The following is a 16878-nucleotide window of genomic DNA, read 5'->3' as shown; positions in this document are numbered from 1 at the left end:
TAATAGTAGAAAGCAGCAAGTATAGACTATTTGAAAACCGCAACTGAAGAATTATGGTTTTATGTATGACTTCTGCTAATGTAAATGCTATTTTTGTATTAGTAATTAATTTCATTATCTTAGCTAGATGTATAGTATCAACAGTAATTCTTTCAACAGTATTTAATGACAATTTTACTATGTGATTCGCAATCAAAACTTATATAATTTTCAGTTATACAATACTTTTAATCACTTTTGTATTTATTTAGTGTGAAGGTAGTTGGCTAGTGATAGTTTGAATCAATAAGAGTCTGTATAATAAAAATTTGGACCAATGTAATATTATATTTCATGTTGTGAATATCTTCTTTCTTGCAGAACAGACCACCTGTTTTCTTGGCTGAAGAAGATATTTCTGTGTTCAAGAATTTATCAACTGTATATGATAATCATTTGAATATGTATATATCAAAACAATTTGAGGAGGTAAGCCTTTTTATTAAAAAAAAATGTTCACGAATTCCTTTTCGCTGATCATATTAGGTAATAATTTCTTAAGCAGAGGTATAAGGAAACGTACAATGTATTTTTAATTACCAGTACACTTAATCCTGGAACCGTACACCGGGGCACTCAGTGCCCCAGAGAATTTTCGTTGTACTGTAGATTTCAGTTGGCAACACTCAACACTGACATCTCCCGTGACTTTTACTCGTCCTTGGCGGGCCATCAGTTGCTTTGTTTACTGTGGTCGTGACACATTCCGTTTTGTCTCTAGAACGTTGTTGGCGCACTCAGTGCCCCAGTGTACGGTTAGTGTAAGTTTTTCTTTACGTACACATATTTAATTTCCACAGTGCCTTTGTGTATTGTTTGCAGATTTTTAGTTGTAATAGATAAACTAGAAACTGAGTAAAACATTTTAAATGAGTTACTACGTTCTTCTGAGCCTGATAGACCTACACATTTAAGAATAAATCTGAAAGTGAAAATGACGAGACTTTTTGAAAGATGATGTTACATTATGCAAGACGTGTTTTCACCTGATGCTTCAGAAGATGAATATTTATTTACCTAGTCCTAGCCGGCTAAGACCTAGTTCATATGATCCAGAGGGGGATGATGAAAATGTACAAACATTGCATCTGAGTAAAAGGATTAGGCGAAGCCGTCAACCAGAAAGATGGAAGATGCAGTGTCTGTCCACGAAACAAGGATACGGAAACCACCATCCGATGTGCTGAGTGTAGGCAGTTTACTTGCAAAACACACTTCATAAGTGTTTGTGCCAATTGCAATGAAGAAAAATAGAAAAAGACCTAAAAACTATGAGACTCCAAAATCTTGTACTATATATATATATATATATATATATATATATTATTTTGACAGATCACACACTTGTAAATCCTAAAGTAGCGTGTAAAAGTATGCTTTTGCAGAAGTTGGAGATCTAAAGAATACGTTAAAGTAGTTTTTCAATATAAATTAACATTTTTTCCATCAAACATTAAGTTTTTATTTTTGGGGTACCCAATACCCCAGTGTACAGTTAACGTAACAGAAATTGAGGTGTACGGTTCGAGGGTTAAAGTTGTCACAAAATTTGCCGAACGGACAAATGTAATGTTAACTTTTTGCTTCGTAAACGGGATATTCCAGGTTCGAATCAACAATTACTGTTGTGACTCAAGTGTTTCCTCAGTCCCATGAAGTTAATGCTGGAATAGTAACTTCAATATACAGGCTCTGGCTGACTCCCAATTTCTTTCCGCGTTTCATTGTTGATATTTGAGCAGATAGCTTTATTAACTGTATTTCGTACAAGGATAATGCATTTTGTATTCACGTTGTGCTTCGGTTCCAAATTTTTAGAAACATAGAGTCAGTCAGAATGATTATGTTAATTATGTTGCTGATATTGCACATAAAATTATTTGGTTATTTATATGCTTATTATTTGCAGAGAGCCGCCATTTTAGCTGGTAAAAATGACGGAAGAAATTATCATTTGTTGGATCTAAGGAATCCTAGCATTTCTCTCGTGAAGGGACCTGAAAAGGAAACATACGATAAACACTGCAGAGAATTAGAAAGATTGAAATATTGGTAAGAACATTTTAGATTATTTATTTATTTAAGAAGAAATTGATTACTTATCAATATATCCTCCCATGGGAAGACTAAATATCCCCCAAATGTATCGGAACAACTAGCTAGCTCCGTCTTCAGTAACAAGGTAACAAGCATAAAAATGGATGACAGAAATATAGTATGGGAAAAGGAGTACATACTACCAAATAAATATAACGTAAGAGATGGACTCTAAAAGCAACGAACAGAGCGCAATGGACGAAAGAAAGAAAGAAAGGGTTGAATTTGGAAGAAGCGCGGTGTGTATTCTACGTCACTGTTCCCAGATCCTAAATACACATCATTTCAGTAACAGTGACGTAACATAGACACCGCGCTTCTTCCAAACTCAGCTCTTTCTTTCTTTCTTTCGTCCATTGCGTTCTGCTCGTTGCTTTTAGAGTCCATCTCTTATGTTATATTTATTTGGTGGTATGTATTCCTTTTCTCACACCATATTTCTCTCATCCATTTTTATGCTTTTTACCTTACCACGAAAATGGAGGTAGTTTGTTGTTCCGATACGTTTGGAGAATATTTAGTCTTCCCACGGGAGGATATATTGATAAGTAACCAATTTCTTGTTACTTGAAATCATCTCTCATGCGCCTACATAATTTCTATTTATTTATTTATCCTAAGTGTATAAGATGATTTTGATTATTAAGAATTTGATGTTATTTTTTTAAAAAATCGTTTAACTGCTAAGTAGATAATTAATAGCAAAATCTTAAGCATGCTTATACTTTTTTTTTTTTTTTTTGTGATATTATCTGTTCACATATTATCTATATACATAATATACTAAATATAAATCAAAGTAATACTTTTAGAAAATAATCTTTCATTGGAATATTTATGAAAACTTAATATGTTTTGTAAGTGGGTGAACTCATAACTAGACTTCGGATCGATATGCACTAAAAAACGGCAAAATATGCATGCAAATATGCGCTAAAATTCACGAAAATATGCACTGAAAATATGCAAATATGCACTAAAAATTGTAAATATGCAACAATCGAGAGGTAAAGTTAAATGAGGAATTTTATTATCTTTCATATATATATATATGTGTGTGTGTATGTGTGTGTGTGTGTGTGTGTGTGTGTGTGTGTGTGTGCGCCAAGTATCTGTCAATAAAGCATAATGTACTCAGAGAAGTAAATAAACATATCTGACATAAGCATATAGTAAAACCTGCCTAGCGAAATTAAAAATTTCCGTTAAATGTATTAAAATTAATGAAGATAGATCCTTGAAAGAAAAAAGAAATAATGTACATACATATAATGGGCATAGTGAGACAAAATAAAATGTTGTACATAGGCCTATTGTATTCAGTTACAGTATTTATTTATGCTACGAATTAATACACATAAAACTTACAGTGAAAAAAAATGCTTACATACGGTTTCAAAGGCTAAGACAAAAAGTGGTTGCTATACTCTTTTCAGCGCTCCTCCCTCTACTTTTGGCTTTCTTTTGATCTATTGTGTATATTATGGTCCTTGTTCCATGTCTCTAGACAGCTAGAGAACGAGTTATTGGTATTTGTAAATTACTATGTAAATTGCACATTCGTTCAAAAAGTCGCACGGTATCTAGGGTCGTATATGGCGGTGGACTAAAGATTAAATATGTAGCGTAACAAGTAAACGAAAACCTTTACAGACAACGTAGTTCATATACCAAGCTCTCACAGAATGTCTAAATTTTTTCTAAACAATGCATTCCGGAACTTGAAATTTTCCGTTTAAGAGTATATTTTAACATTCGTTGTTCACAACACAGTTTCCGCCTAATCAAGAGAATTTAACAATATTTTTACCTTTAAATTCATGGGACAGTGAAATATTTCCGTTTAAAATAAATTTCTGTTTACTAAAGGGCTGGTTGGAGGCACTTTCTGCTGTATTAAAAGCCTGTATTCAAAAACCTTATGTTCTTGTTTAAAAGAAAATAAATCCACTTGAAATTACTTTTTGTGTCCAATTATGTGTAAATCTTAGAATATTTTCTTCTAGCGTAACATTGTCCGTTTAAAACAGCAATAATTTACAATGTATAATATTGATACTTTAAGTGGAATAAAGTGATTTGAGCGAGACATGGAGCATGAATGGGAAGAAGGTAAAGTTATCGAAAACATAACAGAAGACTTAGTACGAAAGTGACGTTTCGAGAGACCGAGGTGCGTATCAAAGCAACACAAGTTTATATTTAAATACTCCGATAAACTCTTTAAAGGAAAACTTGGGGACTTATCTCCTGATCTCAGAAAGTAACTGCTGTGACAAAGTTTTATATTTTGTAAAGCAAATATTTTAATTAATTTAGAGCTCATTTTCAAAAGGATTGTTCATTTCTTCCCGAAATTCATTCTTCAACGGTTTCTTTGGAATGAACTCTGTCGAGTATGCAAGAAGAACAAAAAAGTCATCAATATCTGGGTTGTTTCATAGTCGTATAAACTCCTAATTAGACTTGAAACGGCTATGAAAATATAAGAAGGCCAAAAATTGAGCTCTGCTTAAGATTGAGCTTTTGCTGTCGAACAAAATAGAAATGTCTTCTTCTGAAAACAAGCTTACTTACTTTGAAAATATTACTTGTTTAGCATATACTTTGCAAAAAATATTTTCTTCTTAAATTGATAATGTCTCTCAACTTCAATCCATTGTTTCAGAAGATAACTTCTAGATTTTTCGGGCCCGTTTAGTTATAGTGCGACATCTCCGTCCAAGTTTTATCCATTTTTGTCCACCCGGAAATTTTGTACCATTCAAATTACCAAAAGAGGGCCATTTCAAAATTTGGTCACTTCGATCACCTGTAGTTCAACATCTTAAAATTTGAATTTTAACTAGCTCAGAATTTTGTCCAATTCTTGTCCATTTTTCTCTAAATAAGAAACACTTTTATGTCATTCAAATAAACCACAGAGGGCCATTTCAAAGTATGGCCACATCCATCACCTGTAGTGTAACATCTTTAAATTCGAATTTTAACAAGCTTAAAATTTTGTTCAATTTTTGTGTATTCATGTACCACCAACAAAGTCTTTTGTACCATTAAAATAAACAAGGGAGGGTCATTTAAAAATCAGCCACTTCGATTACCTGCAATGCGACATCTTTAAATTCAAATTTTAATTAGCTCAGAATTTTGTAAAATTTCCGTTCATGTTAATACCATCAAAAAATTTGTACCATTAAAATTAACAAAGGAGGGTCAGTTAAAAATTTTGGCCACTTCGATCACCAGTAGTGTGATATCCTTAAATTCGAATTCTAGTTAGCTTAGAACTTTCCCTATTTTTTGTAGACTTTGTATCACCAAGGTAGTTGAAATTCGAATTTGAAAATGTCTCACTACAGGCGATCCAAGTGGCCAAATTCTGTACCATTGAAATAAATCAATAACCGTCCCTGGTTTATTTCAATGGTACAGAATTTATTCTTGGTGGTACAAAAATGTTTAAAAATTCGACACAATTTTGAGCTAATTAAAATTTGAATTTGAAGATGTCGCACTGTAGGTGATCGAAGTGGCCGAAAGTTTGAAATGGCCCTCCCTCGTTTATTTGAATGGTACAAATTTTTTTCTTGGACAAAAATGAACAAAAAATTGGACAAGATTCTGAGCTAGTTAAAATTCAAGTTTGAAGATGTCACACTACGGTTAATCGATGTCGACAAATTTTGAAATGGCTCTCCCTTGTTTATTTAAATGATACAAATATCTTTATTGGGTGGACAAAAATGGACAAAATTCTCAGGTAGTTGAAATTTTGAAATGTCCTTCCCACGTTTATTTGAATGGTACAAATTTTCACTTGGGTGGGCAAAAATGGACAAAATTTTGAGTAAGTTAAAATTCGAGTTTGAAGATGCACTACAGGTGATCGAAATGGAGGAAATTTTGAAGTGGCCCTCTTTTGTTAGTTTGAATGGTACAAATTTTTTCTTGAGTGGAAAAAATGGGCAAAAATTGAACAAAATTCTGAGCTAGTTAAAATTCAAATTTGAAGATGTCGTACTACAACTAAATGGACCCAGATTTTTCTTTTGTTATTCTTATACTGCCACAGTACCACACAATTTCAAATGCACACACACACAACAGTAGCAACTTTAACTTCCGAGATGGATGACGTCGAAATTTTGTTGTAGGTGATTTGACACCGTTATTTATGTTTTCCTCCAAAAAGGTGACGGTCCTGCCTCATTGCCGAGAGGATGAATCACTCACCCTTTTGTTATTCTCCTTTCACATGGCCTTGGAAGATATTCTAAACCGACAACAACGAACCATTTAAAGATCTTGAGTCTATTTATATTAGAAACTTGAAATTTCATTTATGAGGAAAGTTGTTGGACGTTAAAAATTATGTTTGGTCGTTCCTTTAAATATGCATTTATATGCAGTAACGACATAAATATGCACTAACCTCCGAAATATGCAAATATATGCACTATAAAAGTCTGCTCTTTTACCCCAAAACACCTGAAACGAATTTCTGTTTAAAGAGCATATCAATATCACATCAGGAAAAAAAAACATGCAAATATGCAAAAATCCGAAGTCTACTAATAACATATGCAATAAATGCAAGAAAGATGTGTTTTGAAAAACGACTTGAATCCTCGAAACAGTTCTTAAATTCCAGAAAACGTTACTTGAGCGTAATAGTATTGTTTTACATTATATTTGAGCTAGCACTCAACATACATACCCCAGTATATGAATCAGTGAGTGATATCCTTTTACCAGATGTTTATGGGCAATGTAAAAGAATTAAATCTTCTGTCTGTTCTATGTTAACAGTTCCACATATTGACATTGACACTTCCAAAACTCCAAGATATCACATTTTCAGATAGTTTGGCTTTGAGTCTTCCCTTTTCAGTGTTTATTTTTTTAACTTCTAGAAGTTCGTTACTCTGTTCTGAATTGTGAATTAAAATTTCTTTACTTCGTCATTGACAAAATGCATCGATTTTCATTTACTTCTTTTATTTGTCTCAATTTTGTTTCGTTGATTCACAACTTCTTAACCTTTTTGATGGTGTTACCTTATAATTGCATATAATATGCTCTTGTTCTAGTGTTCACGTTTATTTAAATTGAAAAAAAAAATCATAAGTACAAAAATAGAATCTGACCAGAGCTACCCTTATAATTGCTAATTTTAAAATCATAATAAGTAATTATAAGTGTTTGTTTGGCCAGATTTTTTTATTTTAATTGATCGTAATTCCAAAGCTAGCGTGAACAGCGTTCAGACAAAAGTTGCTTACAAGTAAACCTTACGTTTGGGTGAATCGAGTTGCTGACTGAGACACATATGAGAAAGTAGTACTAATGTGGTCAGTATTTCAGTGAAGTTGTAGGTGCGAAGCTCCAGGGGTTTAGGAGATACAGCTACCAGAACATCACATGGAAGTACAGAATAGTCTTCATACAGTTGGAGGTAAAAGCCCTGTAAGACCTCTTGTAACGACAAAAGGTGAATAACGAATATATGGGTACTTATTAGGACTAGGGGAAAGTCATATAGTAAGGGTATACCTGACGGCGGCCATCTTGAAATCTACCATTTTGAATTAAGGTTGAGTTTTTAAATAGGAATAGGGTCATGTGATACATGATTTAAGGCGCAAATTTAATCAGAAGAACAATGGTGACGTTAATTTTAATTTACGCGCAATTGATAAAAGTTACAAGGAAATTAAATATTGTTGCAGCATATGTATTATAGTACGGCCGCTAATCTCTGGCTCTGACAGTTCTGCACGTGGACAAAACAATGTTGCCAGTTTGCCCTTTATACATTATTTTCTTTGCCTTCGGTTCTGAAGAACTAGCCATTGTCACCAATTAATGCCAATACTTCTTAACAGCACACCCAAACACACAAAAAGAAAAGAAAAAAGTTGCAATAACCAAACACGATCTCAATGCAGTTTTCACTCAACTATGCACAAACAAAAGGAAGAATACGAAACGGCAACAACGTCTGGTTTTCATGCCAGCGCGGTGACAGCTTGGCCACTCATTGGGCCTTATGGGGGTGTCAATGTAGTATCAACCCTCGCTTTCTTTTTCGCATAGCTGACAGAGCCAGAGATAGCGGCCGTACTATAGTCCTTTACTCCACCTTGTAAATTTTGTGTTAATGATAATAATTAAATAAAAAGCAGGTGAATAAATATTAGGTCTATGGTAAGAGTTGCCTTGATGGCGGCCATGTTCAAATCCGCCATTTTGAATAAGACAAAAGTTTTAAACAAAACGCATAACATTGATACCTTATTAATAGCAAATTTTATCATAAATCCAACGATATAACCATTTTTGTTTTATCATTAACCAGCATTTGTTATCGCATAAACAAGTTGCTAATTTAAGGAAAACTGACCAAAGTGGAATTGAGTCATAATTGAACTTGGGTGTTTCTTCCAGAAAAGTCCTCAATTAGTACAATTAAAATGTAGTTCAGAAAAGAGTGCATGACTTGCACAAATGCTCTGCTCACAGTGAGCACATCTGACGAAGGCAATCGCGTTACACTTGACACATTTGTCGTTAACAATTCCGTCAAAGCAGTAGTCGTAAGGAGCGATCCAACGTGCAGGTTCTTCATTCAAATATCCACCTAATTGAAAGCGAATCGAATCATATTGCGAAAACGAGGAGCACTGAACTGGTAAATTGTAAACGACTGAAGTTGTATTAACCTATCACGATGCCATATGTTCACGTCACTTTCTGTTACTGCTGTATCAGTAATGAAACGAACAAATGCTTTGTACGGGCGAAAGAAGTGAACATCTATAGGCTGAATCATGCCAGTACAACCACTAGGTATCAGTCGCTTGATCAGTGTAACTCCTTCGGGCACACACTGTGACGAAAGAATGTCGTCTTTGTTTGCACTCCACAAATCAAGTAATAGCAAGATTGTCTTTCTATCACGTGGAATGCTTTTCCACATGACTTCCGTATAGAAATTCTTAAGATCCTGTTTTGTCATGTTCGCTGTTTTACCAGCAAATGAGATTATATTAGCCGGATCGGCCGGCTTTGATGCAGGGAAACTGCCTTTTGGTTCAACCACCAGCACATACATGGGACGTAGAATTTCCCCTGCCATTGACACAATAGGCATTATCATATAGGAATGAGATATTGCACTAACAGATCCAACTGCTGCTCTGATCTGCACTGATCCTTTTATTCTCAACGTCCTGTACGAATGTAATTCTTTCTCAAAGCGGCTTTGATCAGCATTGAAGACATTTGTAGCTGGAATGTCATCAGTGATCATCAAGCTCGTGTACTGATGCCACGAAGTCGTCTGCTTCTGCCATCAAGTTCGCCTCTTTTGCCTTCCACGTCTTTGTGACGCGATGAGTAATTGCACGACTGACAATGTGATTACGCCTTTTAAACTTGTCCAGCCACGATGGCGATGCTTTGAATGCAATAGTGTTCCCGGATCCAGTTTAATTTGCATGGCCCAAAGTCGTATTATCCGGTCATGAATAATCGCGCACTTCTCCACCATCTCACGGAACTTTTCGAGAACAAGTTAATTTATCTTCTGCATCGACGGTTTTGCCAAACGACGTTCAAAATCATAAAGAACCTTCACATTCTTTATCAGTCGAAATTTGTTCATCACACATGATGGTTTCCGCCGCTCAACCAGTAACTCGCCATTTTCACCAGTGGTCCAGAACATGTATGCTCTCATCTTATAGTCGTTATCTAATGTCTTTACCTTCTTTGGGGGTGAAGGGACATATTCCGATATGCTGGAACTCGATACATGCGGTGATTGGCACTGTTGTGACGATGAAGCGACTTCCTCGTCTTCCTGCTGATCAGCATCGTCACCGAAATCCATTTCATCATGATCGTTTTTGTCACACGCAAATCCTAATGTCATGGTCTCTTCAATTACGTCCATATCCTATTGCAGTAGATCCACAATTTGTCTGAACATGATATCCTCCCTCCGAGTAAGTTCTCTTTCATTCGTCCCAAACTTTGCGGTCAGTGCTGACACAACAACTACAGGATCCATCTGAAATGAGAATGGAAGAAACTAAATAATATTAATTTCAATGCACTTGACTCGTAACTACTCGCGTGCAAAATTCACAGTCAATATGTAATTTTAAATCTAATGAAGCACTTCATAAAGAATGTCCAAACGTTGACAATCAGTAGTTAACTAGTCGCACTTTGAAAATGCGAAAAGTACCGTAAGTGGTCGCATGGGGGTAAAAGTGACCCAAGAGTCAAATTAAACCGTCCTCACACTTCACGCTCTCGAGCAATATTGAATTTGTTTTGTCTGTTTCAAGGAGGAAGGTTAACAGGAAGGTACTGAAAGAAAGAGATCTGTAACTCGTATACAAATATTATAATTTTAACTGCATAAAACCTTTGGGTCAAATAGACCCCCACGCGAGCACTTACGGGTTAAACAGGTGCAGAATATCAACAACAAGACAAAACCAAAAGAGATTAATATAAAACCATTCCCTGACACACACAGCCATTAATCTTACCCTTTATATATATATATATATATATATATATATAAAAAAAACAGCATAGCAACAAACAAGAGAGATGATGTTGTGTGTGCGTGACACAGACAAGGTGAGCAATAGTACAGTGAGGACAAGAGCGAGCGAGAAATACATGTGAACAGGATACAAGAAAAACAACGAAATGGCGTGCAAGTACAGCATCAAACAACTTACATTGTAACGCCACCATTGTATTTTTGATTAACTTCTAGCCCGAAGTCATCTATTGCATTACTCTATTCCCATTTAATTTTGTGCTGGTTAATGATAAAGCAAAAATGGTTATACTGTTGGATTTGTGATAAAATTTGCTAATAATAAGGTGTCACTGTTGTGCGTTTTGTTTAAAGCTTTTGTCTGATTCAAAATGGCGGATTTGAACATGGCCGCCATCAAGGAAACTCTTACCATAGACCTAATATTCATCCACCTGCTTTTTATTTAATTAGTATCATTAACACAAAATTTACAAGGGGTAAAGGACTACATATGCTGCAACAATATTTAATTTCCCGGTAACTTTTACCAATTGCGCGTAAATCAAAATTAACGTCACCATTGTTCTTCTGATTAAATTTGCGCCTTAAATCATGTATCACATGACCCTATTTCTATTTAAAAACTTAACCTTAATTCAAAATGGCGGATTTCAAGATGGCCACCGTCAGGTATACCCTTACTATACGACTTCCCACTAGTCCTAATATGTACCCATATATTTGTTATTCACCTTTTGTCGTTACAAGAGGTCTTACAGGGCTTTTACCTCCAACTGTATGAAGACTATTCTGTACTTCCACCTGATGTTCTGGTAGCTGTATCTCCTATACCCCTGGAGCTTTGCACCTACAACTTCACTGAAATACTGACCACATTTAGTACTACTTTCTCATATGTGTCTCAGTCAGCAACTCGATTCACCCAAATGTAAGGTTTACTTGTTAGAGAAATCGCACTTTTCAAAGAATTTTAAAAAGGTACAGGTATTGCGTACCGCCAGAAAAACACAGTGATTGTGAGGAATTCCTTTCTACAGAATGATTCATAAAGATGCGTAATGCGATTGCTTTGATCAAAATGATCTGAAGGATCATCCAAAAAATGGTTAATGAAATACTGTGGTACGTTTCCATTTCTAGATTGCAAACAGAAGAAAGCACATGTGCTTATCAGGCGTTTCATAGATGCGGAGTTTTTTTTTTTTTTTAATTATTGTTTTTAATTATTTCCCGGATCACTTATATCCATTTTCAATAAATTGATATCAGTACAATAAATTACTCAATTGTAATACGGTGGTAAACTGATTATCCACATTCCCTATAATGTATTCCAGAAAATATGTTTATGTTTGTATATTTCTTTCATAGTTATTGCAAGGCCGAATTGGATAGGATATTATGGTTAGCTGAAGAGAAAGGTACGAGGGCAGCCATAGAAGCTGGACACAAACTGTTAAGGAATATTAAAAGTGGCAATTTCCCTGTTTCATCTGTTGCACTCAGGTAAGAAACATAGATGATTATAAACTTTAAAATGTGTTTAGTCTAAATAAAATATACACTTAGAAAACATAAGTATTGTTAGTGTTGTCGCTTAATGAAGGAACAAATTTTTGAAAACTGTACAACTCTTCTTTGGTAACCACCTTATATCACTGATTGCTGCAACCTTTTGAGGAAGCTTATGTCAAGATATAACCAAGCAGTATAGAATAAAACCCTAGGTTAAGTAAGTGACACATAAGTTATGGAAGCACGCAGCCTGTCTATATCAATGTGTACGTAACCACAATTTTGATAAGGTACAAATGTCTATTTACTTAAACCAAAATGCAGGACTGAAAGGAAAATACGAAGTACGTACCAAACTCATTTCTGTTTTATAGGAGGCCCGAGTTCGATTCCCGGCGGGAGCTCATCTGGTTCGGATTCCGCGTTTCAGTAGGCACATGTCTCATATAGCCTCGCTGCTGAACGGGACGTTAAACTCAAAACCAACTCAACTCAACTCATTTCTATTTTGCCATATCTCCCAGTATTCATTTTTAGAGTAATGAATGTCTGTCGTTTATAACATCCTTCTATACATAGTTGCAATGTATGTATTTTTCTCAATTATCAAAGGCATTTAGGTTCATATTCTCTGTTGTAGAATAGCATTATCTATGATTGCGGTAAGTTGCGTTTCATTATCTCCTTTCACTTATGAATAAGCAACTAAAAGAAAAATGGTAAATTTTGTTTTATTTTTAGTAAGGCGGCTCTTAAGAAATCTTTTTATACACTAATTTGTGATACTTCCGAGAATACTTCTGGATGCGAACTGTCTGTCTCGCAATGAATCCTTTAGTTCTAAAAATGACCTGATGTCACTGAGGGCAAGATCAAGTGAGGATAGGGGACGAACAACTTCAGTTCTTCACATTTCCAGATCACTGTGGTTATGTGTTGTTGCAGTGGAGAGCAAGGCTTGACTGAAAAATTTTGCCACCCGTTGTTACACTGCAGAAAACAATTTCTTATTCAAAGTCCAGCAATGTCTGCACACTGATCGTTTGTCTCTTTCCTGCAGGATCAATCAGAATCCATTCCCTTTTTCTGGGAGATAAGAACTAACTCACTCACTCACTCTATGGCCTATGGAACCCGGAGGTTCAATGCCGCGTTCACAAAAGCTCTCCACTGACTTCTATCCTTAGCTAACTGCATCCAGTTTCTACTTTGTATTCCAATCTCTGCGAGATCCATCTTAATATTGTCCTCCCATCTGCGCCTAGGTCTTCCTAATGGTCGTTTTCCGATTGGTCTTCCAGTCAAGACTTTGAAAGCGTTTCTACTTTCTTCCATTCTAGCTACATGACCCGCCCACCTAAGCCTCCTAGACTTGACGACCCTAACAATGTTGGGTGAACCATATAACTTATGTAGTTCTTCGTTATGAAGTTTCCTCCATTCCCCATTCCCGTTCCGAATTTCTGGGAGATAGCCTAAAGAAATTTCTCGTTCGACCCCACGCGCGCGGCCAACTCGCTCCTCTTCCTATCCTTACACCTCGTGAACTGAGGCTCCGCCACCTGGTTCCCAGGTTTTGTTCTCTGGCAACCAGGTGGCGAGCCCTGATTGGTGGTGTTTCAACTTCTTGACTGTGTTTTCAATTCTGAGTTGAAGACCGAAATAAACTTTCCATCCATTGTGACAACACACACGAACAATTGCCCATTAATTTCTCAGTCCCTTGTCAGAAAATCACAGACTGTCGTCACACAAGAAGCTTTCTTTTCATCCCAAGGTGAACTGATCTGGACAAACGCAAGTGGCCTGCATAATTATGTTGATAGTGCCATAAGAAAATTGTATCAAGTTGCAAATATCTTGAGAGTTTGCCTTCTGTCCTTCATAGGCTCTTAACACGAACGATATTTTGTGAAGTGGTGACAGAAATCGGGCGTCTTCGCCAGTGAATTAACGAATCTACTCCCGAACACTATTGTCAGCAAGGTCCCCACAAAACATCCTTCAGCTGACGATAAATATTGTGTAAGCATTTTTTCCAACCACATGCAAACGAAAACTTTACCAGTGAAATGTGTCATTTCAGTAGAGCTGCAAACACTTGTTTCCATCAGGACAAACTTAGTTAGATTACTCAGAAGCTTCAAATTTGACACACTCATACCCTAAAGAAGTTGCAACTTTTTGCTTACACTCATTTTTAGATATGTACTTTGCACCAAGGCTTTATGAGTCGTGTGGTTTAAAGTAGAATTCGGATCTTAGGAACTCTATTAGGAATATACAGGGTGGCGCAAGTAAAAGTAGCCCGTGTAAGAATAAAGGAAATGCAGTGAAATTACAGAAACGAAGAGCTGAAATGGACTTAATATTTATTTGCAACGAAAAATAGAGAGAAAAGTACGTTTATGGAAGATATTGAAAGTGACCCCTGCAAGATCAGTACACAGCTCTGCACATGTAAGCATATTCAGACACACGCGGTAAAGATCGGATATTGATAGCAGCAATTTCATGGCTAATGTTGTCTTTCAGTTCCTGTATTGTATGTGGATTAATTTCATAGACCTTGCTCTTCAGGTGTCCCCACAGGAAGAAATCGCATGTGGTTAGATCCGGCGAACGTGATGACCACAAACCTTTGCTGACAGTTCGTTCCTCAGAGAAGACATCATGGACTCATTCCAGGGATACTTTAGAAGTGTGGCATGTTGCCCCATCTTGCTGGAGGAAGCACTATTGTCTTTCATATTCAGTGAATTGAGCACAAAATGCATCAAAAAATTTCCATACATGCAACCGTGTTGAGGGTAGTGTCAAAAAATATGGGTGCAATGATGCACGTTCCTGATACACCGCACCAAACGCCGATTTTTTCATCATGGAGTGGTTGCTGACAGACAATGTTAGGGTTCTCCGTTGCCCAGTACCTCGTGTTCTGTGAATTCACATGACTGGAAAGATGAAGCTGTGCGTCATCACTCATGATGTAATAGAAGGGGTCTAACAAACCGTCCTTGATGTTATTCAAAAGCCACGTGCAGTAATATACACGTCGATTGTCGTCATGTATTGCCGATTGTTGAAGAAACAACAATCAATAATTGCATAAATTGTCCATTGTTGTAGCTGTTTATTCAATTCCAGAAGTCGAAATATTGCATTCACATTCAAAGGGGATGCGGGCTACTTTTAACTGCACCACCTTGATGATTCAAAATCCTGGGTATACCTGTAAAGTTGGAAATTGCTGGTGATATTGGGACGAAATTTGCGCTATGACTATTGAGGGTAGGTGTCTACCTAAGAGGGTGTATAATATGGCCATCATGGCGGCCATCCTATATCCAAATTATTTGTTAAAAATGGGAAGGACCTCACTGCTGGTCTAGTTGTTTCTGTGTACGCCTTTCGTTAACGTGATCCCGGGTTCGATTTTCGGTGAGAGAGCAGTGAACGCGTTACGGTGGTTCAACCTTGAACTATGAGTCCACGTCTCATATAGCCTTGGAGTTACAAAGGCCACTAATTTCAACGAACTACAACATAGAAAGATATTGATGTAGGAAGTAGAAATTTGGTACTCTTTCACTGATACTTCATCAGATAAAGGGGAAGAAGTGGAGGAAAAGGGCATGGTGGAAAGACTACAAGGTGGTTGCATGCGCATGTGGCCTTGAGTACTGTCGTGGCTGTGACGTCACCTTGATTGCAAGTGAGAACGGGAAAAGGCTCGGCTGGAACCAGGAAGTGACAAGTGGAAATTCTTTTGTGTTCGGTTAAGTAATATTGAAAATGTGTTCAGTTAAATGATATCGAGAATTAACTAACTAAAGAATGGAAGATTCGTAATAATAATTAACGGTCACAAAGATATGTAACAATGTATTGGACTAAGATAATAAAGCATCCATCTCCCATGTCATGGGCGTCATTGTCGGAACATTTGTATACTCAGATTTTGAATTTTTTACACTGTGCTCGTGGGTTTTCTCGGGGTTCTCCCGTTTCCTCCCACTTTCTTCATTCCACCATTTCACTCATCTCTCATCATCACCGTCTCCTTTAGCCTAACCGGCATAAGCGTGGGACGTAAAACTCAAAGATATATTTTGAATTTTTTGTTCATTTTAATCATAACTTTCGATAATTATTTATACATATTTAGGTGCCTCTTCAAAATTACAAAATTAAAAATGACTGCAGTAAATATAGAAATATGGTGGCTAAGTGACAGAACGCACAACTCTGGTGCAAAGGGTACTGATTCGCTACCCGGTCAAGTGAGTTTATGGTCAACAACATCGTGTCTGTGAGTTTTTCAGGGTATTTCCGCATTCTCATTCCACAAAATTCTTACATAATCATCCACTTGAAATTTGTCGTTTGCTTCGGTTAGTCCACTTCAGTTTTTTGTTCAACCAAAAACGATACAATAAATTACAGTATCTACTATCCTAGTACCTTTAACAGTACTAATTGCGCTTAATCACTGTTTCCCGAATTTGTTGTAAATATTCTGTTAAGTGCTGTGTAATCACTCTACCTGCACGCTATCAACTCCTTTACTCGGTCCTAGGAAGATAAATTAACTACAAAATGAGATAAGCGCTGATGTTCTTGCAATTTGTTTGTTTAAG

General features: G+C 36.3%; 1 protein-coding gene across 1 annotated transcript in view; it reads left to right on the top strand.

The window, feature by feature from the left end:
• The window catches only part of LOC145673504 (HAUS augmin-like complex subunit 3), a 61109-nt gene that overhangs the window by 24025 nt on the left and 20206 nt on the right, over positions 1–16878 (top strand). Inside the window, exons 5-7 of the mRNA XM_081743274.1 lie at positions 361–468; positions 1949–2091; positions 12095–12229. Coding sequence (XP_081599400.1) covers positions 361–468; positions 1949–2091; positions 12095–12229 — 386 coding nt within the window. The remainder of the gene's footprint in view (positions 1–360; positions 469–1948; positions 2092–12094; positions 12230–16878) is intronic.

Source organism: Thermobia domestica, chromosome 16 (assembly GCF_964235325.1).
Source record: "Thermobia domestica chromosome 16, izTheDome1.hap1.1, whole genome shotgun sequence".
NCBI lineage: Eukaryota > Metazoa > Arthropoda > Insecta > Zygentoma > Lepismatidae > Thermobia > Thermobia domestica.
The sequence above is the reverse complement of the archived record's forward strand: the minus strand, read 5'-3'. Positions and strand labels throughout refer to the sequence as shown.